At 40.7% G+C, this 24,198-nt stretch overlaps 1 protein-coding gene across 1 annotated transcript; it reads right to left on the bottom strand.

Moving 5' to 3' along the window:
• Positions 1–3,744: 3,744 nt before the first annotated feature.
• On the bottom strand, positions 3,745–23,993 carry LOC119171818 (protein disulfide-isomerase A5). The gene is made up of 22 exons (XM_037422672.2): positions 23,865–23,993; positions 23,233–23,368; positions 21,652–21,742; positions 21,508–21,573; positions 20,785–20,830; positions 19,703–19,795; positions 19,514–19,574; positions 19,097–19,164; positions 17,000–17,091; positions 16,857–16,925; positions 15,423–15,559; positions 14,657–14,724; positions 12,779–12,873; positions 11,969–12,034; positions 11,436–11,575; positions 9,676–9,746; positions 7,971–8,099; positions 7,034–7,238; positions 6,274–6,341; positions 5,486–5,580; positions 4,761–4,919; positions 3,745–4,103 (listed from the first exon to the last, which is right to left on the bottom strand). Exons 1-21 carry the CDS (start codon positions 23,916–23,918, stop codon positions 4,814–4,816), a joined length of 1,956 nt encoding a protein of 651 aa, XP_037278569.2. The 5' UTR covers positions 23,919–23,993; the 3' UTR covers positions 3,745–4,103; positions 4,761–4,813.
• Positions 23,994–24,198: the final 205 nt, after the last annotated feature.

The following is a 24,198-nucleotide window of genomic DNA, read 5'->3' as shown; positions in this document are numbered from 1 at the left end:
GCATCAACCATAGCTAAAGGCTTCTACATGGTCTGCCACCTTGTGTAGGCTCACGAGCAACATCGCTAGTTTGCACACATAACTGCATCCCCATGACCAATGTTATGGTAGCGTGTTGTAAAGGCACCCTCACCAGGTCTGGCCATAGCAAATGAACAAGCGAGTCATGTTGATGGGTTGGCTGCAATTGCGCCTACAAAATGTGACGAGTCTGAGCAGCAACAACAAAAAAAAAGTATAAATTTAAAGCAAGAAGTTGGGGACCCTCCTTCCAGAGTTGTCAGATGCCACCAAGCTAACAAGCAAATTACTGCAACAAAATGAGCCCCCTAAATCGGCAAGACTTTCATGAAGAAGCCCAGAAGTAAAACATCACATGCTTGTGGATGCTAGCCTCCTGATGGCATGTCAATAGGACAGTTTACTTATTTTCGTCTAATAATGCACAGGTTTTAAAAAGATATTCTGGCAATACTTATCCCAGGCAGCACTTCAGAACTCCCAATGTGTAATGAAAATTTGCAACGGGACCAGGTGAGGGGTGCTTCAATGTGGATTCAAATAAACGTTTTTGATGTTTTAATATAAACCAGGAAAGCACCATTTTAAAGTTATTATTAGTGCAACTTTATTAATGATTTTGTATTAATGAACCTCTAACTAAAGTTGCCCCCTTTCCAATAAAAAAAATACAAAAATAAGAAAGAGAGGCCTGCCAGCTCGGGGGTGGGGGTGTACAGGAAGTTAGAAGTAAAAAATTGCACATTAAATCTGAGACATGGAATTACATTTATCGTACCCTTCAACATCAACATAATGACCACGTATGTTCATACAAAGCCAGCACTGAGTGAAACAACTACACTCGGCAACAACTTTTCTTGACAGCACTGTGGAAGCTACAGAGTCGAAACACACGCCTGCTACTGTGACAAAAAAATAGTAATTAAGTTTATTAATAATTTTATCATTGCTCTCGCTGGAATAAATGCAGCTTTATTTATTATTAGTTTCAAACAGTTGCGGGAAATCGTAGGTAAAATAGAATCATTGTGCACTTTGCAGGAATACCTTCCCATTCTATTTATTTCTTAGACAGCTCCACCTTTCCAGCACACCCGTTTTTCAAAGTAATGACGACGTCCATGACGTAGTAGGTCAGTGTGTAGCCCCAAATGCTCTGTTTAGTTCTACAAGAAAAATACATTCTTAGTAAGACACTAAAATGTGAACTGAACCATTTAAATATTTCTCACATCAACATTTCCATGATTATAATTTTCTAAGTGCATTAACAATGTGAACAAACAAAACTGAAATCAGCTGCAAACTGGCGTACTACTGTCGATGCAACACAAATGTGCAAAAGCCTCGCCTCCATAACTTTCACTCCAATGTCAAGAAAAGTTGTCGCCGAGTATAGTCTGCTGGCTAGCGCACAGATACCATGCACTCAATGTCGTACGAGCGTTGAAGGGATTATGTTTACTGAACAAATTATTTGCCTCCGAGGTTTTCAACCAAACTGAAAAATTGGGTGCTGATATCTGTGGACACAACCTTAATGTCAGACAAACTGCCGAACCTTCAACTGGCATGCCAATAATGCTATGCGTTGTCTCTCGAGCCCCTCCGCCCTAATTACGATTTCTAACAGCACTATGAATGATGAAATAAAGCCCCTAAAGCCCCAGGTGGGATAAGGCCCCGCAACAAGGGGTAACATCTCAGAGTCTTTGTGGAAGGGGGAGAGCTTGATATAAAGGAGAAAGTGGATGCACCAGACACGGACACATGCACCTTTCTTTTACCACGGGGAGCTCACTTGCTTATTTACTCTCTCTAGCTGCTCATGTGTGTTCTCGGTGCTTGTATATCTGAAGATTTATTTTCATTAACAAATATTTATCATCCTTATTGCTGAACTCCCCCCCCCCCTTGAAAAAAAAAACAATAACAAAATACTAGGGATACGAATTAGAAAACAACCGGCCAATGAAGGTCGGTTGTAGGTGTTACCGACCCTTTGTCTAAAAAATTGATCAGGCCGGTGCAAAACCCTACCGCTAACACTAAATAAGCCTCAAAACACAAATGCACGAGCCTGGCTCCTCGCGTGCATGTATTCCTTGTGTATGGTAGATGACAAAGGAGAGGAGCCAACTTTGAGCAAGCGTAAAGGGCTTGCCAGAAATTGTGCTACGCATATAATCAACACTTTTGAAAACATATGAAAGAGAGATCACAAACTAACATTGTAAAAAAAGAACAGAGCAACATCTTATGAAAATAAAATATTTTGATCATCTGAACAAACTGCATGTGCAATCAAAAACAGGTGCCATTGTGTACCTGGTACTGCACTGCATTACAAGTGGCAAGAAATGAAGAAGCCAAGCCGTTCAACACCACAAGAGAAGCAGAAAAAACAGTGACAAGAGAAACCAACTTACTGGAATGCAGTCCGAAATGCAGACAGGAACAAGCATGAATGAAATCATCTCTAAGACACACTGTGTGAGCTTCAATAGCAATGGATCACAGCACCACTACTGAAACATGAGCAGCAATGACATATAGTATGGCGGAAGCACCCTACGATGGTCACTGTGAAGTAGTACTATGCATAACTACTGCCTCACAGATATACATGACGATGCGATGAAGCTGTCTACATGCAGTGGGTTAGGAACACGACTTACTGGCTACTGGCTTCTCATATGTAGTACTGGAACAGCGAACCAAAATTTGGCACTTCGAACTGGAGCTATCCTAGCTGAATCATATTGACTTGGATTGGACAGACTGCACAGTATAAAACTTGAGATGGGCGATTTGGCTGAATTTGGCCTTTCTGAAACCACTCGGTAAAAGTATGCAGTTGCAGCTCTGCGCAGACTTTCAATCTGCACTTCATCGTGAAACAGCTCTTTGTAGGTACCCTGACAATTGTCGAGCACTAGATTCATGCTATGCTTTTCAATTTTTCCGCACAAAAAGCTAGTTATGCAGTTCTGCGCAGTTAACAGAACGCGAGATCATTGGTTACCTAAGCCGATGCAAAAATATTTCTTGAGAAGTGGCACTGCCTCGAGTACATTGAAAGTTTGATTGGAAGAGAATGCTATACAGTATCGACAGCCATGACACTAGGAAAAGATGCATGCACCTTCACTGAAAATATTAAGTTTACCACACCATGAGCATGTGCTTCCAGTAATCATGCAGGGGCACTTATATTTCCAAGCAAAACATGTGCATGAAGCATATTTTCTGTGGTAGGCATGAGTGAACTGAAGTAAAATAAAAATTAAAGACACTGACATTAGCAAAAAGATGTTCTCTGCTGCATCACTATTACATACTTCATTTTAGCTTTAAATATGCTGTAACACCTCAATATATGCCAGCTTCTTCCGGTCGTTCTTTCGCCCTCGTAACATTGCACTGGCTCAGTCATTTGCGTTCAGTAAAAATGATAACACACACGCAGTTGAACGAGGGTGAATGAATTAATACCCACTGACAAGCAATTAGGTAAACCAAGGGAATCAAAAGTGGAGCTAGTTGCACTTGCACACAGGCCTCCCAAATGATTGAAGAGCACTTCGCATGCATAGAAGGTTTTGCACACGCGCTGAATTTTCAATGTTATGCGAGTGACAAATTCCCAATCACATCACAAACAACGCAAATGTTGCAAAAAAAAAAGAAGGTGAAGCGAGGCAAATTTCAGGATGACGACAATAAATGCTATAACACAATAACACTGCTCAAAATGTACAATACGTTACTTCAGTACAAGTTAGCCAATGTGATTGCATAGCCAATGCCCAGGATAAACTGAGACAAACCAATAATGTGGCAATAAAATCTGAAAAGTTATACACTCCCAGGGCGCTCAAAATTCTGCCACAACAGGCCTACAAGAAATGTACAGTATGCAGAGGCGTTAACAGGCATTTTTGGCTTAAAACTGCAATTCTGTCAAAATTCACTAGCATTTTTGCACAAACCTGCAAGACACCTGCATGCGACATATATGGCCTCCTGGATGATACAAGGCATGGATGACAGCACAAAATGTTGCTGCAGCCAGTGAGCTGAATAAAAAAGACAAAGAAGAGGGTATTATATATTATGTTCATATATTTGGGAAGGAGTTTTCTCAATGAGCTTCTACCTTTTTCAACTGTAAAGTGCAGGAGAAAAGACAAGAATGTTGACGACTCTGTCCAGAAAAAGCTTTATAAGAAGCATTTTTTGAACGTTTGCAATTTTCAGACATTCATACCAATACTGCACAAATTATGCGACTACCACTTCACTCAGTACCAAATGACAAAAACTGCTCAAACACTCCTCTGAAGGTGGGTGCATAAATTTATGGTAATCATAAAATTTGCAGTACGGTTAAAGGCAAAAGGATTTGCCTAGACTTGCACAAATATAGTAAATTTTAACTTTGAAATGAATTCAAAGCAAACAAGTTTATTTTAAATGCTTCAACATTTCCTATTGTTTAAATTTGAATAGAAGCAAATTTGAGTTTGAAAATTTGAATATTTGCAGAAGCATACATTCGTCATTATGAAAATCAAAGACCAAGAAAACCATCATGCAGCAAGCTAAAGCTGAGTCAAGTCAACAACATTAAACAAAAGGTCAATGTTACCACTACCAAGGTGGTTAAAATAATAATACCGACTAAGCCATAGAAACAGAACTAGAGAAAATAGTTACAGTAAGCAGAGTGTCACCTTTTGATGGTCTGGCCAAAGTCATGGCAGGCACAGTCAAGAACAATGCCACTTCACAGCTCGGTTTTCGTGGCTGCCACTCGAGGACTCTTAAGATATGCAACCAGGTCCTCAACTGTGTTCTTTCTTTTGTCATAATCAGAAACAAACTTTCCTCGCCTTGCCAAGAAAAGAAAAAAAAATATTTTCATCAATGCAAGCGCATAATAAAAAGTAAATATATGTGCTAAATATGTACGGACATGATGTGCACTTTCATGGCTGTTAGTTGCTTTTTTTTTAAAAGTAAGTCAGCTTGTCACAAAATTTCGCTGCTCAGGAGGTGGCCACACAGCATAATATGCCCATTAGACCAGCATGCTTTCCAACTAAAAAGCAAATATTTCAGCTGTAAATTGATAATTTAAAGTTTTGAAGACTGTACTTGTTAAGGGCTGTGCAGTTAGGCTGCATTACAAGTCCTAAAAGATTCATGTTATACTACAAGCCAGCAAAAGCACAACCGGTTCACCTTGTTTATATTCACTGTGCGATTGCTCCAAACTTCACAGTTTAACATTACAAATGTTTTTGTACTTATCACTTCTTTATTTCTTGAAGTCAGCACATGAACTGTGGAACTACAATTAACTGTCTCTATACACCTTGGAAATTATTATTATTATGTTTTCTCAAGAGTTGCAGACTACATGTGTAGCACAACATAGTGGCAATTGACTTGTTACCTGAAAAACTTGAGAGCTGGAAGGCTGTTAACTTTCCACTTCGAAGCGAGGGTCTTTTCTTCCGATGCGTCAACTGCTGCTAGCTTTCCTGGTACCTTGATAGGGTGAAGATAAAGGTCACTTGAGGAAGCAAAAATAATATCAACAAAAGTATCAAAGGCAGAATACCCCCCAAAAAAAACTGAACGTTCTTGTTTCACCAGTTTGTGAAGTGACAGAAGGTAGGCATTAAGACAATGTGTTGACAGGTCAGCTGATGTTTGTTTAATTTAACTTTTAGCAGAACTAAATGACACAATAATGACAACAATACACACCAGTACTCTTAACTGACTGAAGTGAATAAGTGAGTGTTTTAAGAAGTGCACATGTTTAAAGCAAACGGCCCAAAACCTCAACCGCTTTCTTGGAAACCTTCCTCTGGTGTACGCACACGGACTACGCTCTGCGGCAGAACAGGAGGTGGGGTCATTAACTGCCCCGCGAGTGCCTTGAGGACGCCGCTTGCAACGTAGCCACAGTCCGCCCTGAGGAAGGAACCAAGTCGGTTCTGAAATGTCAAGTTTACGCATTTTCGCGTACTTTTTAGTTGGAGTTAAAAATCGTTTCCCAGTTTACCTACCCAACCAGACAGACACCTGTCAAATGTTTACATTCATAAACAAAGACTGCCTTTACAAATGTGTGACCGCTAACAGAGCCCTTGGTTTCTGGAATGTGATGGAAAGAGAGTAACTAGAGGCAGAGCGAGAAGCAGAAACATTGCCCCCTTGATTTGATGTACTTACTTGTTCAGAATACAACCGTAAAGCAGCGGCAGCAAATGCAGGCCTCAGTTCCTGACTAAACTTGCACCCTGAAATTATGAAAATACTGTTCAAAGCATTGACAAGGAACAATGCCGAGGTGACCCACATATTTTGCACCTTTCTGAAACAGAGGCTTTCAGATATGATATTCTTCCAATTCCTAGAAACTTAGGAAGTTACTGTCAATGAAACTTCAGGTTAATAGAAGTGATCGACGTATGAAAGGCTAAAAACCTGTATGCTGGATGGCTGTCACAATTCAGTGCACATCATGGTATGTAAGAACAAAGAGGCAGCAAGAAATCGCGAGTTTCCTTCACAAATTTTTTTTGTGCTCTTTTTCATCAAGAGCTTTCCATGCAGCATAGTACAAGTGAAGCATGTTATGCTAACAGTTGCAAGCAGAATTTCATTTGCAGCCTGGGATAAGCGAGTACAAATCAAGAGTTACAGGCTTTGCCAAATGTTTGACTAATGAGATGAAGTACTTTTGAATTTCAAGTCCCAGAGCTGCACTAGAAAACCCTGCATTTCTTATTGCTGGCTTATTTATAATTTTTCTTTCAACTGTACTTGTGTTGACTTTTACATTCAATGTAGTCCAGCAGGGGTGTACATTTCTTCGTAGTTAATTGTAGAATGTACGTTGCTACTCAAAGCTGCCCGAGAGGCTCAACTATGCGAATGCAAGTTTCGCATTTGCACGGCCGCAATATGAGAAGCATCGACAGCTACTTACAAGGAGCGTAAAACATCACCAGCGCAGATTCGTGACTGTCAAGGTAAGACTGGAAGTTTCCAGATTTCAGCAATTGGATGTGCTTGCTTCCAGGCAAGTCATCCCACCAAGATTTTGGCTTCGGTGTTGTAGATGATGCGGCTGCAGGTGTGGGTGTGGCCGACGTGCCGCTCTGATCTCGAATGAAGCCCACAAAATCTGCAGTCTGCACATGTAAATAAAGAAAGAGAAAGATAATGGTAACTTGTTGCACCACACTTCGAACTAAATGGTATTATGGACATCCAGTAAAACCATATGCAGAATAGAGTATGCATGAAATAGAAAAGCCAGCCTTCTTCATGGACCAATTAATGTAACTGAACTGCCAAACTTTAATGTTCTGGAATAAAACAATATCTGCACAGAGATTGTCGTTCACACATGCAAAGATTGATCAGAAATGAAACACAAAAAAAAAGACTTGAGACAAGGCTACTGAATTTCTATTGTTCTAGTATTAGCTTCTTGCACTCATTACACCACCCAACCCCTCACTGAAACTTCTGACACAGCCACAAACAGCCCTAATTTGTTTGTTGCAAAGTACCTTGACCCGAAGAGCTAAGCTGTGTCCACCTACAGGCGAAAATGTGTGAAACACAGTTAATGTGAAATGTATCTAAATTTCTTTGCAATCTATGCACACATCTTAAAAGTTGCAGGTGCTATGCTGTTCCCAGAAGTCAGTTACCGACTGCGATTCTCAATTCTGCACCACAAGCCCTGGCTGGAAAATAATCCAGACCTTAACCTTTTGTTTTCTCTGTAATTCACAGCCAAATTTGGTAAACATCAACAAAGGGAACAAGGCGAGGGGGGACAACTACCCAAGACACTAGAAATGAAAATTAAAGAAAGACAACATTTCACAAGTGGTCAAGCAAAAATGGCCCACCATCTTTCCCTTCTGGTATTCAGATACTGTCTTGAGGTAGCTGAAGTACTTGAATGTGGGATAGCCACCAACATCATAGGCATTGCAGACACCACTGTGCTCTGTGCAATCTACCGCTGCAAGAGCCACCTGCAATCGAAAATCAACATGAAGGTGTTGTACTGAAGACACGTGAGCATGCATACACAAAAATTCTTTCTCGTCAATCAAGCAAACTTTGCTAACTAAACATTTTAACCCTTTCAGTGCCATGTTGCTATTACAAGTTTCAATCCTCTTTTGAGAACAAACTCGCTCTTTGCACTGCCCAACAGGACGTTGACTGCCACATAGCATAAAATGACGAAGTACCGAGGCAAAGTCGTGTTTGTTCATGGCAGTGCAGGCAAAGTACCATTATTGAGCTCAGCTCACCTTTTGCCATTTTTACCGGATATACACATTGTTTACTGAATAGCGAATTTGTCTGCATAGAAACTAATTTTCAAAATGCTTAGACTTCGGAACTACAAAAAAAAACGAACAATTAAAATTTACATCAGAGGAGACTTCAGACCTGTTACAAGTAGACTACCATATTTTCAACTCAAAAAAAAAAAAAAAAAAACCAGAAACGATAAATGACTAGCCATTTGACCAAGTCTATGGCCACTGTGATGAGTGAAGAAAACGATGACGACGGAAGTGCGGGGCAAGGCGCGTGTGATTTCGAGCTAACTGTGCGCGTGAGGTCAGCCAATCAGCTGATCACCTGAGGTGTGACCATTACGTGGTGATAAGTTTTGTGGCTGGGGATGAGCCGAAGCAGCGGCAGACGGAAGACAGCGGGCCGAAGCGTCGGACGCAGGCGATCCAGGTTCCGGCCAGGGAACGCGGCTGTCCATGCTACTGCCGTCCAACCACCAGCTGGGGCGGCATTGCCGGCACGAGTACTGCATCTCGGGGCGCGGCCTGGCCTGCTGTTCTCTTCCTTGCCGAGGGCATCGCGGATCTCGGCGAGGCGTCTCCGTGGTCAGACGTTCGGCACAGCGACGTACGTGGCCTGGCTAATGGTCACGGTTGCGCCGAGCATCGCGTCTCGACGCAAGCTGTTCGCTGGATGGGCTGGCCATTCCCCGCATGGAGCATCGCGTCTCCGATGCGGGTTGACTGCTCCGTAGTCTTACCCACGCCACCACTCCGCCAAGCGTCACCGTCACCATAGCGTCACACATCGAGACATACCCCGCTTCCGATCGCCTGTCGCCACCTCCTGCCCTGCACCTCGGCGTTCGTCGGAACCCCTATCTCATTGTGAGGTTTTGGAACTTTCCGCCTTGAACTCGCGTTCTGTAGTTTTCTTATTCGATCAGACAGTTTTGTTACTTATTCGGCTTCACGGTTTTTCTGGTTCTGCGTTCTAGGTTTTTTCTTTCGTGCTCTGTCATAAACGTTGCGTGTGTTGTTACCGCGTCGTCTCAAAGTCCATTTCTCCTCGCACGACATGCAAAACAAGCGTGACGAACCTTGGCACCGATAAAGAAGAATATTTTCATTACAGCCACAAATAATGCCCAACTTAAAGCATAATACCCAACATAAAGCACTGTTTTGATATATTTGATTTTCCTCAGTGATTGAAATGTGTTACAGTGTCAATGTAAATTTCATGACTGCTTGGTAAAAAGTTTCCCCAGACTTTTTCATAAATTATGTAAGCTCGTACCTTCGGGTCATCTTTGAGCTCCTCTGCGGCTGCCTGGAATTCAGGCTTGGCTCTCTTGCAGTGAACACACCCTGAATTGAAAAATATGAGAGATTAAAGTGAAATGCAATGATCTATACAATGCAATGATCACCCATGGTAAAGTTACCACTGCGATGACTTACTGTGGTTGAGAAGGCCATCTTACTTTTGGAAACAGTACTTGCACCACTAACTTCGGCTAGTTAAACTGTGTAAAATGATATTTACACAAACTATCAAAACGATGTGCTCAACAAATGGAGCACAACAATTTTTTGCCATCTCACAGGGGATAAGTTTCAATGAACAAGGAGGAGTCATACAAGCTTTCTTGACGAAAATGAACATTTAAACTTTGTTATTAGAAGTTCATGAACAGTGCCTCCTTAATAAGTGATCAATACAATTTACAATAAAAAGAGGGAGCAATAGTGAAGGCAAAGACCACACTTCTCTTTGAGGTCTGTGTGGAGGGTTGTCGTCAACTATGTTGAAACAAGTGAAAGCGCAATTTAGATGTCATGCGCAGCCAGCAAATGTGCCTGTGTGTTCCCGGCCGTTGCACACTCAAAAAAACAAAAGCTCGGCACACACAGAAAGTGGCCGAGTATCAAAAAAGATGGGGACAAAAAATACCCCACTGGACACACAAAAACTGTGCATCTGAGTGCCTTTGCATCAAGTGTGGCTTCTTTTGTCCCCGTCTTTCCTTGCACTCAACCACCTTCGCACAGGATGCACTATCATGCGAAGATCGCCAGCCCTCATCAGCCGCAGGAAGTTTCCAAGGAGGTTGGACCCTTGTCTCAGTGTGTCCAACTCAATGAGCCACTGAGGCGTGATTCTCAATAGGTCTACCTGGTGAATAATCCACTTCAGTCTTCACTGATCGGCTGAAGCTGGGTGAACAGCCTATCCCCTTTGTTTCAAGTCTCTCTTACAAAATGCTAATTTGAAGTCGCAAAGCTTTCGCAACATTCACCACAAATGAGAAAGATGGGATGCATTGCACCGCAACAAATGCTGTTCCCAGCGATCCGTTTTGGATACACATTTCAGAGGCTCTTCATGAACTCTAATCAGAATAGCCTTTGAATTAGGTTTACCGTGGCTGCCTCCGCCCGATGCACCTGGGAGATTGATAAGCACTCCCTTTATCGTTCCGAAACATCTCTCTTTACGGTGGGAATGTGTTGGTGGGTTCAGTGTGTTGAAGTGGTCAAGAGCGCCATGATGTCACGACTCGTTTCTTCAAGTAGCTGAACGTGCTTCGCCGTAGTGGATGATTCACTATATGGACCCACCAACAATCACAACCCTCAATCGAATAAGGCACCAACTGTTCTAACATCTCCAATGTCTTTCATTTTATGAGCTGCTGTAAAATTCATAAAGGTTCACCTGCTAAGTCAAGGAATATTAAAAATGAAAGTGCGTAGACACTAATCCGAAAAATGTCTGATGCCAGACTCCCAATAGAGTTTTGTAACAAGGCAAAACTAAGCAAAAAGAAGAAGTTGGCTTCTTTGTAACGTTTAACTTCAACCTTTGATGTCCAAACCTCATATACATATTAGTGCATCTAAGTTCAAGTGAAAGTATTTGCTCAGACAAAGAGAGTAAAAAATATGACGGCCGTAATAGACACCCGTTTGTAAAAAATGACTCGAACAAAATTCCACTCAGTTTTGAAATTTCCTACACACTTGCCCAATTTAGCATCATGAAGTACAACATACATGGTGCGTAAAACATAACCAGGGCATGCTTCTTGCGCTTCAAGAATGGCTTGAATGTCTCCTCGTCAAGGTGAACGACCTCACTCTTCACCTGGCTCCATGGCTGCTCGGGGGGTGGGGGTGGAGGAGGCTCCTTGGGACTGCATTTGAAGAACAACCGTCATCACTACAAGAATTCCGGCTGGAAAAGGAACTGCCACCTGTGCCAGCTAACACGCAGCTGGACAGCCCATTGTAGTTTATCGAAAGTACCCAACAACTACCTACATAAAAAAATAATTGCTTCATTGCTGGGCATTTCTCTACTGTCGCTTAGATCTGCGCTAAACAGTAGCATTCCTCCACATGCCACGAGATGCTCAGTTTCACTTGAATAGTTGCCTGCGTTTCCTTCCAGTTTCAAACAGTTGTTAAAACATTTCGTGGTTTTATAGATGTTTGTTCTTTTCCCTAAATGCATTTGTGGGTTACACTTCCTTGTTTGAAATTTTGTGAAGTGTAGTAAACAGTTTAGCTGCCAAGATAGTACTCACTCTTTCATGAATTCCACAATCTTTGAAGCCACCCTCAGGTTCACATCGTAGGCAAATACACCATTTCTGAAACATAGACATAGAATGGAGTGCTGTTACTGGTTCACATAAAATGAAGCTTGTGAGGGCAAAAATGAAAGAAGGTGCATTTTCATACCATCCCGAATCTTATATAAATCAACTTTGAAGCTATTCTTGTAATGTATAGTTGGCTTGATCTTAAAGCCTGAATATGTAGTTGCCAGGCTGATTCATCCTCAACACTTCAATCCTCGTAAAAATGCAAAACTTCTCACCTAAAAATAGACCTGACACACTAGTTTTGCTGCCTGTTAGGCCAACTGAAACTCCTGAACTTTGTGAAATGCCTCATTTCAGAGAGCATAGATGCAGAACAGCCTCCGTTTACAAATTTACACTTGAAATACAAGTAAATGAGTCATGAAAATAGAAGAAAATATGTATTGGTATTGTAACGGACAGCAAAGAAAATGCACCACCATTCCAACTTGTTCAAGGTAATGGAAAAATTTCACACTAACAAGATAGGGGACGAGACCTCCATGACTGTGCAGTGCATAGACAATGCTAAGGTGATGCGACACCAGGAAAAGGTGTCCTTTTCACCCACAACCAGAAAGGCTAAAAAGAGACAGCGAGGTATTGAGCGATACTTTGAAGACAAGAACCTTACACTCCTTGGCTGTTCACATGCAAAACTATGCAGAACAACTGAATAGCAACAGTGACAGTTGTATTTACACAAAGTGCCACAAGAAATGTTTGAAGCAACAAGTGTACGTCTCTTACTCAAAATACTTGACAGTTGGGTAGCCACTAACGTTAAACTGGGAGCCGAGCGATCTTTCTTTTGTAGCATCAACAGCCGCCAGGATGCCAGCCACCTAGCAAGAGAACAAAGTGGCCCCAAAAAGACACCATTAGTTGCACTGAACAAGTACAAAACCTACCAATGATTTCATGGAAAAGCTGTTGAGCGTGAGAATCCGAAATGCAAGCAAAAGCCTAAAGATAGAATAAAGAGCCAAATGATTTTTCTTGTACATATTAGTAAATTGCTTTTTCACGGTACCAAAAGCACCACGCTTGCGGCGAGAAGATGCTCGGTAAGCAAGAAAAGACAAAAAAAAAAATGAGGGTGCAAAATTTTTGCACCATTCACTGTGATGCAACATATTATTACGGCACCTTCTAAGGCCCATATAGCTTCTAATCAGTAAAAACAAAATGAACTGTCCACTGAAGGGGCATATACTAAACAACCCAAGTTCGAATGAATTCTGATGGACCAATGACACCAAATCATGATTATACACTTTGTAATCCGTGACGTATAGCATAAAAATTTTGGTGCGAAATTTAGAAAATAACATTTTAAACTTGATTTTTTCCTCTGTTATTGAACCTACGACGGTGAAACCAAAGACATAATAATTATCAGAGCACAATTTATCAATCTAAACCAATTCATTATTTCTCTTCAGTGTCTCTCTAAGTCTCGGCACTAAAAGGATGCAATACCAAAAACGTGTGTACCTAAAATAAGAAACCAAGAGCCCTTGTATGCAGAAATTGTTGATGACTAAGTTGTAAGGACAAAGTTCAAAGTAGGGCAAGCACCAAAAAATTGTTCGAACTTTGCCAGTTGCTTTCCATGAATATCAGCTGTGGTCACACTGACAGTTATTCCTAAAAAAACGTTTCCAAATTTATCAACGTTTCAAACAAGTGCGAACTTTGCTTTTTCATAAACATATTTAGCCTAATAAGCTGAAGTGGTGATCAGTCAAATAAAGAGCACTTTCGGCATATGATATAAATGCTTCATATCAGAGCATTGCATATATAGATACATCGTAATCACATGTATAATGTAAACTACTTTCAATAAGCTTTTTAGCACAACTAGCAAGAAAGCATACTAAAGGAGTACTGGCACAATTTCAAGACATCGTAAAAAAGGACATTTTTCGTTTCCTTGGTAGGCAGTGTCGACGCTTTCCACACACCGGAGTCGGACAGCATGTATAATGTATAATGAGCTTTATCTTTATTTTGACGTTTTCGTTGCTGAGCATCTGCAAGCCAGCTTCATGGCAAAGGACATTGTCTTGACGAGTCAGGACAGGCCTCGAGTCTGTGAGCTCTGCGTCCTACATGCAGTTGAAATCGCAGATATCAATGTCAGGGTCCCTGAAAGACGATTCAATCATCGTTGTTTCTGTGCCCTCCAAGTAGATGACAGATCTGCCATTCGTACGTCACCAGCTGCTATCTTCCTGTGACGTCACACTGTTATGACACGTTACTGAGAAGTTGTCACCACATATCGAAACCGAAAGTGCTCTTTTAAAATAGCGGTAACAAAAACATATTCGATGCATTCCCAGGCACCACAATACTCATTTCAGGTTTCTGATTGATATGTGGGGTTTAACGTCCCAAAACCACTATATGATTATGAGAGACGCCGTACTGGAGGGCTCCGAAAATTTTGACCACCTGGGGTACTCATTTCAGGTTTCTATACGCCAGTACTTTTACTTAGAACAACCATCTGAAAATTTTTAAAATTCATGTCAGTACTTCATTAAAACTTTAAAGTACCTCATTTGAAATAGAACTGACATGACTAATGGCTTTGAGGGAAGTAAATGCTATGCTCACCCCTTCGCTTTTAAGAGTTGCTGCTGCTGAGACATATTCCGGTTTCATCTTCTTGCAGTGGCCACACCCTAGGAATCGTGTAAATTATGTTTATATGCACTGAGGCAGTTCTTGTCACGAAATTTCAGTTGTTACGAGATTCTGTCATGTAGAACAAGTTCAGTATAATACAAATGAACTGTACTGAATTCTCAAAAATACAACTAGAAAGTGAAACTAGTGATATGTTTACCCCATTAAACTTTCAGCAGCAATCAAACTTGGCCAGATATATAGTGCTACACTTTCCAAGATTCTGAACTTACATTTGATACATTAAAGCCACAAAGCCTTCACATAAAGTGCTGTAGAGGAAGACACATCAAAACATCAAGGACATTTTAAAATCTAGATAGAATTAATACACTCAAACCTCATTATAACAAAGTTACATCTTACACAAAGTTAAGTTTGTTATATCCAAAAATTCATTATAAAGGTTTATTACTAATACTGTATCTAATGAAATATTATTTTTCATTGACTCCATTATAATCAATATTTTGTTATACCCGGGTTCATAATATTGAGGTTTGAGTGTGTGTTCCCAGTGTTGCAAAGAAATAACCATGAGGCTGAAGAAAGCAGTTTGTGAAGAGGCCGCACACTGGGTGTAATATAGCTTCCGATGCAAGTTTCTTTAAAACAATCTACGTAATACAGTTCTCTGGTGAACAGTCAAACTTATGTAACTTAACGAGGATCACCAAACAGGCTGTTTACTCACAGGGCGCATAGAACATGACAAGAACAGAAGGGTTCTTTTGAAGCGTTGGCTGGAATGTCTCCTCAGTGAGGTGGACAACATCACTGGGCTCATCTGACCAAGCTTGCTCCTTTGGCTTCTTGGGTTGCTGCTGAGGACTAGAGCACGAGAGAACATAGGACAATGCCACTTACAAGGATGGACTACTGACCTGAGCTAAATATAAAAGCATTAGAACACAAGCCCTTGATGACACGTCAACATTAACGAGAAACAAGAGAAAATATTGAAAAGCTTAAGAACCATGCGATAAGGAAAACCTACACATCCAGCAAGGTGAAAGGTGACCTCATCCTTTTAACAGACAAACACATAAATCAATCCAAACAGGCACAAGACGTCAAAGAAGATTGATTGATTCATTTGTGGGGTTTAACGTCCCAATACCAATATAGGGACAGTCAAAGATGTACATGTATGTTATTGCATGTACGCTTAAAACACGTGCTTTTAAAATCATTTCTCTTGCTTGGCACGTGCAGCTGCCCTATGGGAATACAGTACAGGGAGTTTTTTCATGCGCTGATGTCTGTCCATTGTGCTGTTTTTTTTTCTTTTCTTTTCACAGTGCACTGACATGATCCCAATGACAGCATCACTCCAGCCATTCACTCCAACTCAATAATTGCAGATACTAAACAAGACTGCACGCTAACTGAGGCATGTCCAAATCGTAGGGTTCAGTTAGAACAATACGACTTGGATGATTTCAGCAAAACACGTTGTCTGGTGTGTGCATCCTTCAAAAACTGGTTTTTGAATGACCAACATGATGTTAATTTCCTTGTTGCTCACTAGGCATAACATTAAGCATGTAGAACACTCATTTGAAGAATAACTCATGAGTTTCTTTTTTCATAATATCAAAAATAATTGTTTCGGATTATTTTGCCTTTCCTCTTTTGTCTAGTCGAAGAGATTTCGATTTGCCCAAATAAATCTCAAATAAGCTAAAAGAAAAAACAAAATGCCGCCCAAAGTAATAGGAACTAGGATGAAAGGCCCCGAGAGATTTAGTACTAGTACTGGTGATGCTAACACCGGCGAGAAGAGAACAGGTGAGCTTTGAAAACTTGTTAGCTGAAAAATAACATCAGCATTCTCTTGCCCAACCGTGCCCATTCAAAGCCTGGCAAGGCAGGGCATTTTCTTTACACTATGCCTATATAATCTAGAAGAACTGAGTACTGGGCAATTTGGTAATCTTTACTAATGATAAACTGCCCAAAAAACACCCCGGAAGAGAAAGAAACACAACACGGGCATGTCCTAGTGACACCTAGCCATAATCATTGTTATGTTTACTTAAAGTGAACTCCATAATGCAGCAAGCAAATCTTCTAGATGCACACAGCTTAATGTCGAAAAGAAAGAGAAAGCAAATGCACAACTTACTTTTTCATAAACTTAACTATGGCGTCCTTGTTGTTATCCCCTTCATAGCGATGCTTTAAGGTTCCTGACCTGATAATGCAAGTGAAAAAGATGAACATGTCTAGAGATCCAACTCTCATATATTAGGCTAACAAAAATCTTACACAAAATATAGGAGTGTTGGGAAACCAGTAATGTTGTAGTGCCGTCGAATAGCCGCGTTTTCAGGCCTGTTCAAGTCCATAGCAGCCAGTACCTACAAAGGTTAATGAAGGAAAATATTATGCATGCAGGCATTAGAACGCTTGCTATGCAGCAGAGGTTCTTGCAATTGCAGTAAGCACAGTTATTTTATAAATAAGACACTACTGAGCAAGACCTCTGAAAAGGGACAAGCAACAAGATAGTACTCATAACCAAAGAGTTAGCAACACTTTATAGAACAATCCTTAATGAAAGTAATCGACGCTGGGGCATCACATTTTGTGAAAATATTTGACACTCAAAGGGTCAACATAATTACTTGTTGTTAACTTATATTATGCTTTAATGAACAAACTTTTTAAATCAGTTTATTCTGTTAATCAGAATAAAGGACACATGACATTTTACTAGGCTTGTGCAAACATTCGAGCACTTCGAATATTCGGAAGAAAATTACAGTATTCAAAATCACTCCATTGGAATTTTGGATATGGAAAATTTCAAAATACTGTATCAGTCTACCTACACCCCCTGTAAAGGTGGTTTCACTGCAGTGAAGGGGTGCAAAACCGTGAATACACCAATAAAAAAAAAAAAAAAAAACTGCCAAGCAGCAAAGCCCCAGTTCAAGTCAATATTGTTACGTGGTTTTGGCTGACGGTAACAGGGCATAGTGGGCATACCCTGAAATGCGCCTCAGACTGGAAGTGAAGAGGTTAAAATTGGTTTGCAAGATGTGTTGTGGCTACGAGCTATCTGCTGTTCTTTCCACGTAACAATATTAAATTTAGGAGCAGTGACATGATATTTAACTTAAGATGTGGTTTACATTCGATTGCTTCATATGCACGAGTTTTTTTAGCAAAGTATGACTGGCGTCCAATACGTAGAATTTATTTTATTCCAAGTAAAAAGGGGTGTCCAAAGGCTCAACGGCCCGTTTAGCCCCATGCGACATAGTGTTTTGATGTGTTCAGTGAGCTCCTAGGCCACGCCCCAAGCATCGAGCGATGATGAGAGAGCAACGATGACGTCGACAATTTTTGTGTTGTCATAGCCGTGCCTACTTGTGGTACAGTCAGGCAGCACTTCACTTGTTTTGTTTTGATTGGTTCATGCAGCACATTCATGTGAATGCTGCCCAGCCAGCATAGTCCAAGCGCGTTTCCACCTGCCTCATTGTCGCTGCTCCGTCTAGCATCAATTTCAGAATCGCTGCTCTGAAAAACATTGAACTAAAAACAATTTGTCCCGCCGTTAATAGCAGTGAATCGACATTCCTGAATTTTTTCGTCGCAGCTTGTCGACGCTGATGACAGCAGTGAGAATGATGAGGGTGTGGCAAAGACATGCCTACATGTGTGCGCCAAGTAGACAAAATGTCAGCTGAAACTCCCGTCACCATTTGTCGCCTGTGCAATGCCTGCACAGGCATTGCACTCGTTTTGAATTGGGTTCAAAACTGGTCGTACTAATCAGCATCAAATATATTTTATTTCATCCCTCTGATGAATTATCAGTACCAAATTACTGGGGAATCGAAAACTACACATTGACAAAGAAAGCGCGTGTAGACGAAGAAAATGCGACATGAGTAAAGCTGATGTCACTGCCCCTTCAACACATTACCCTCACATATATTCACCATTCTTTAAGCTGAAAAGTTTCTCGTAGTGTCTTATAGTATGCTCAAAGTTTAGTAGATTTTAAAATGTAACATATTTTACAGGTTATCAGTTGTATTTTACTGATAGTCAAATCCTGCTAATATTAAAAGTTTCTTTCACTTTCTTTTAACGATAAAGAATAACATTGGCACATGCGTTGTTTCAATAAAAAAAAAAAAGTGTGCCGGTTAGCTGGGTCATGACAAAATATGCTCATTTTTCTTTATAATATGCAATATAATACCATTCGAATGTGAATCGAAATTATTCGACTAGATTGCTGTTCCCTTTGGCCGCAAACCATACACACAAGACTACATTTTACAATTCTTCATTCTACATACTACTGATGAATGCAGTACAAAAAGTAAAGAACCTCAGGCAGCTCACCGAGTGACCCTTGAGTTCTGTAGCAGCCTTTGCATAGTCTGGTTTGAGTCTTTTGCAGAATGAACACCCTTGAAAAGCAGAGGACAAAGCATAGTGCACCATAAGACTCACATACGCTATAGAGAGCACAAGATACTTCCTATAGTGTTTGTACTCAATGATGAGGTAGGAATTGCAAGCATGACGCAACAAATGGGTCACAGAGTTTATGTCTCACGACTATTCGGCAATAGAAAAAGTACTAGGATTTGTTTGTAGCAGATGAACTTACACACTACACATAGGCACTACACATAGGGTAACGACGGTGGTCTTTAGAGGAGAGACTCACTTTTTTGCTCTGCATAGTTACCTCTGGTGCAATGTCGATAACAATGCAAGAGCAATACAAAAAGAATGAAGTTATGCTATACGTACAAGGAGCATAGAACATGATGAGAACAGGCGCCGTTTCTCTCTGAAATAACCTTTTCAGTTCCTGGAAAAAAGAGCAGCACTGAATTACACCTGGCACATGTACAAAAAATTGAATGGCAAATGAACATTTTTTTACTTTCATTTGTTAATTAAGAGGCTTGCAATGCTCAAAGTGGACGGCAGGATTACCTCAATCGTAGCAATGTGATAGACATCCACACTGTCTTCTTCCTCTTCCCAAGGTATGTCTCCCGTGGGGTCTTTTAGGAAGTTAGACATGGACTGAAATGAGAAAAATCACATCAGTAACCTTACATCTTTAAATGAAAAGTCCGCAAACAGGGTTGGCAAGATTACCTCAATGTGTAGAACAAAACTGTTTTGTTCTAGACTTGAGGAAGACAAGTCCTCTTGCTAAAACATCAGCTTGACACCCCTGTTTATGGATTTTTCATTGCAACCTTCTATCTTCCCCTCCGACCGTTTTTTTTAGACTTCTTTAAGACAGGCCTGTAAAGCATTACATAGCATGGACAGCAGCTCCACAAAGGCCACTGAACAGTTACACAGTTTGCACATAAGATCCCTCAGATAGTGCCAAAGTTGATTTCAGTTCTTGTTAACGGTCCAACAAAAAGCCGACAGGAAGTATGACCGTGTCGCCTTTTTTGTACGCTCACGTGTCATCCAAAACATTTTAGGGATAATTGTGTTATAAGGAGACTGAAGGAAAGAAGGAAAATCTTAAGCTGCTTCTTTGTCAGACACAATGATAATGAAAACTAAGCAACAATAATACCAAGAGAAGTATAGGGGATGCCATTTTTGGTGATTATGATACAAATGTGAAAAAAGTAAAGTGGTCGCAAAGATAATTTGTCACTGGCTCTCTAGGGAACGAACCTGCAACCTTCCGATTACCTATATACCTATACAGTGTTCTACTGATTGAGCTACAGCAGCAGCCATTCCCCTGTACACTTCACTGAGGACATCTGTGCATTTAAACCAGTGATTGCTTGACATGATGGTCACAAGAAATCAACATAGTTAATCTATGCAAACATCATGGCAAACAAATTCCTTTTATTTTTTTTCTTCTTGTTTTTCACTTCTGCACACAATTTCTTTCATTCAAACTTAAGTACCAGTAATCAGCTGGTGCTGCACTTTAGAAGAAAGATAGCTGATCAGCTCTTTTAAGTCAATGCTTTAGGTGATCGCTAAACAGCCTTCTGTGTTTCACTAGTGACTGGTTGTCTTCAACGTACCGTGACTGTCAGCTTCCGGTCATAGTCCTTGTGAAATTCCCCATCTCTAGAAAACAAAGTTCAGGATAAAGAACTACTGCTGAGAAATTGCACATCAAACTGCAGAAAAGGTAACAGCACGATGCAAAGATGCTAGAAAGGATGTTAATAAATTTCTGAATGCTGGCGCATTTGCGTGGGGAAAATAAAACACCCACGGCAAGAATAAATGTAACTGATTAACCAAATAATACAGTTAAAGAGTCAATACCTAAAGGCACACAGCATTCAGATATACTTTGATACTGCCACACAAGAATACTGTCTTCTCAAAGTGAAAATTTTTTTTGCTATGAAAGAAAAAAAAAGTTGTTCATGTGTGGTACTATGGTACTGTTAATTTTCCACTGTCCCTAACAATGTTATTTTGTTGTTTTCTGTGTGACGGGACCATTAAAGCTCTGAAATGCAGCTTTTTTTCCTTTCACCCCAAGCAGCCCCCTCCCATGCAACCTTTGGGATAAGTAAATGAAATTGCAGGATCTGCACATGATCACCATAAAAATTTCCCCTTGGCAGAGCTACTGATATATTCACCACCTGTGGCATAAGAAATAGAGATTTGGCAGCCAAAACTCTGCAACATAACTGCCAACAATACCTAGCACCCATTAAGGCACAGAGCAATAAATTAAACGAAAGTACTGCTCTGTGACAACACTGAATAGGAGACTACTGGCTTACTTGTAGTGTTTCAAAACAGCAGCTTCAGGTGCTACCTTCAGCTTTTTACAAAGCTTCTTTCCCTCCCTGTAAAAAAAAAAATAGTTATCTAGTGAGCATAGAAAAAGTGGCAGCTAGGCTAGAGATTAAGAATGTGAAACACACCCTGAGCAGTCAACATGTGCCAAAGTAGCTTGGCCTTTGAGTTCCAATGCAACATCGCTGCCTATTCGTAGTGGCTCAGTTGCTTCCTTAGCTGCAAAAGCAATGGTCACCCCATCATAAATTTCATCAGTCCCATTTTCCATGGTGTTCATTATGTACTGTAACTATCACATTAATAAACAATAATAGGGCCATGACAGACTTTTCTTAAGCAAAGCAAATAAGCTTGCTTAGTTGATAGACAATGCTTTAATGAACATCTCAGCTATTAAGACTCAATCCCACTAGTGACTCCCACAGGTGGCAAAAACAGACCAGTCGCAAATGATCGAAAGGCGACTGGTCTGGGTAGGCCACAAAGCTTCTTGAGGCTATCGGACATCAAGGAACAAGACACCTGCTTGGTTTATGGAGTGATGCTAAGGCAAGCAGATGAGAACAGCACGAATCATGAGATATGCTATGTTGACAGGTAGGTTGCACCAGCTGATGCGAACATCAGTCACTGGGAATCACAAGTCAAGCGATTTCTGCCGATTGGCAGAGCCAATTAGCCTATCTTCCTGTGCCTGCAAGTAGGATTCATCAATTCAAAAACAGGGTAGGCATGCAAAATTAGACAAAAAAGAAGAGAACAAAACAACACATACATCCCACTCTCTTCTCAAGAGCTTTTGTTGGCACGTCTACTCCCTTTCATGATGAACTCACTAGTTTGTGTTCTATGCAAGTTGTAGCTCCTAATCTCACTATGATCGCTACCTGTCCTGTAATACTCATGAGCTTAGTACGTGTTCTCCCACACAGCGGTCAACCATGGCTGCTGTACATGTTTTAAATATAGTAACTGTAAGCTATATCTCCGATGGCAGAGAGCGCCACTGCACTCATGATCATACGATGGAGTCGCATGATATTGAGGTGCTGGCTTACAGAAATGTGATAGCCACAGTTAAACGAGTATCACTCCATGTCCTTGCCGCAAGACAGCACAAGGGTGTGGCAGCAGCAGAAAACCCATATAAGAATAAGTTTTAATTTTTGATGCCAGCACAGTTTTCTCATCCAAGAAGACAAAAAAAAAATAAGTATGCATAGAGGTAAGCCAGAACTATGTTTGCATCTGCTATACAGTGATGGGGAAAGAAAATAAATGAAAGTGATCACGATGATAAGAAGAAAAAAGGTGTTGTAATCAAACATGTCACATTGCACTCTGACACAGAAAGTTACGGCTAATAAGACAATATTTTGACAAGGTGTAATTGAACAAGCTGATACGGAGCTAATCATGACCGGGCTTCACAATACCATTTTTTTTTTCAAGTCATTATCAAGCTGTCCCTTCGAAATCAAGCTTTTTGAAGGAACAGTCATGTTATCCTCGATAATGTGACATTAAAAACATTACTCGAAGCTCTTCAGCTTATACCTTGCGGCATTAAAGTTTAAAAAAATAATTTTCAGCACAGCTGCGACAAACGAACACATCGTAATACTTCGTGATTTTTCTTCGTAGGCTGGACGCAGCCTACGGTACACCCTATCAAGTTCACATGTAACTTTCCGCTCCGGGCTTACCATTTTTTGTGTACAGGATAAGAACATTCTTCTTAGTGCGAAGAAGTTTCTTGTGCTGCTTTATATCCACAACGTCCTCGATGAGGTCTCGTCCGCTCACTTTCTTAGTTTCAATTTGAAGACAGCAGGCTAGTACCTGAACAGAAGCGGTTGCACACTTGCTCTCAATACGAACTACAATCGCGTGTCAGAAAAAGTTAACTCTTTTCCAGAATCACAACCGATAGGAGCATGTTTAATTAAAAAAAAAGGATATACATGCGTGCACAATATCAATGGCTTAAAGAACTTTTTAGACAAGCTTACGTGGCATAACGAAAGTAACCCGATATCACTAAATTTACTGCAAACAGAGCGCAAATTATAGCATATAGCGTTAACGCTGCAACTCCGCGTTTCGGGTGACTTAAATTCATTTAGTTCACGACATCACTACTGCAGTAGTGAATGCCGGCATTTACTTCGCTCAGCTGACAACTGATAAACCGGCATCCTCCAACTCGAGAGCCATTGACGCTGCGGCACATTCTTCAACAGATGTGCATTAAAAGGTCAACGTTGACGAATTAGATGCGTACGCAGAGCAACTTCTGTTTCCAACACGACACAAACGAGAAAACGAGTGAACTTACAAAACAAAATAGTAAGACAACATCTCGCACATGCCACCTCACGCATAGCGCCATGATTTTTGATATGTGGCTGCTGCTGGCTCGTCTGTGGCCGACTCACAGAATACCTACCAGACTCGTGTAACTAGCTCAATTGCTTCGTTATAGAACACTACATAATAATTTAAGAATACCTTGAAGGTTATTTTGAAACGAAATAATTAGATTGAGAATTCTTGTGGGTTTATGAGCAATAAGAAAGAAGTTTGTTTGTATTCCAGGGGGAGTGCTGCTGCACTAACCAGCCGGCCAATGGAAACTTCCGTGCGAAAATTTAAACAGGTTCAACGCCTCA

The sequence above is a fragment of the Rhipicephalus microplus genome, chromosome 4 (assembly GCF_043290135.1).
Source record: "Rhipicephalus microplus isolate Deutch F79 chromosome 4, USDA_Rmic, whole genome shotgun sequence".
NCBI lineage: Eukaryota > Metazoa > Arthropoda > Arachnida > Ixodida > Ixodidae > Rhipicephalus > Rhipicephalus microplus.
This window is presented reverse-complemented; position numbering and strand designations above follow the sequence as displayed.

What these genes read in the sequence shown, in the direction of transcription:
- LOC119171818 (XM_037422672.2), bottom strand. Translation starts at nt 23,918, where the DNA reads ATGGCGCTATGCGTGAGGTGGCATGTGCGAGATGTTGTCTTACTATTT. An exon ending in TTGTCTTACTATTTTGTTTT is followed by an intron (nt 23,369 to 23,864) that starts GTAAGTTCACTC and finishes GCTTCTGTTCAG; the next exon opens with GTACTAGCCTGCTGTCTTCA. An exon ending in CCAGCTCTCAAGTTTTTCAG is followed by an intron (nt 4,920 to 5,485) that starts GTAACAAGTCAA and finishes TTTCTTGGCAAG; the next exon opens with GCGAGGAAAGTTTGTTTCTG.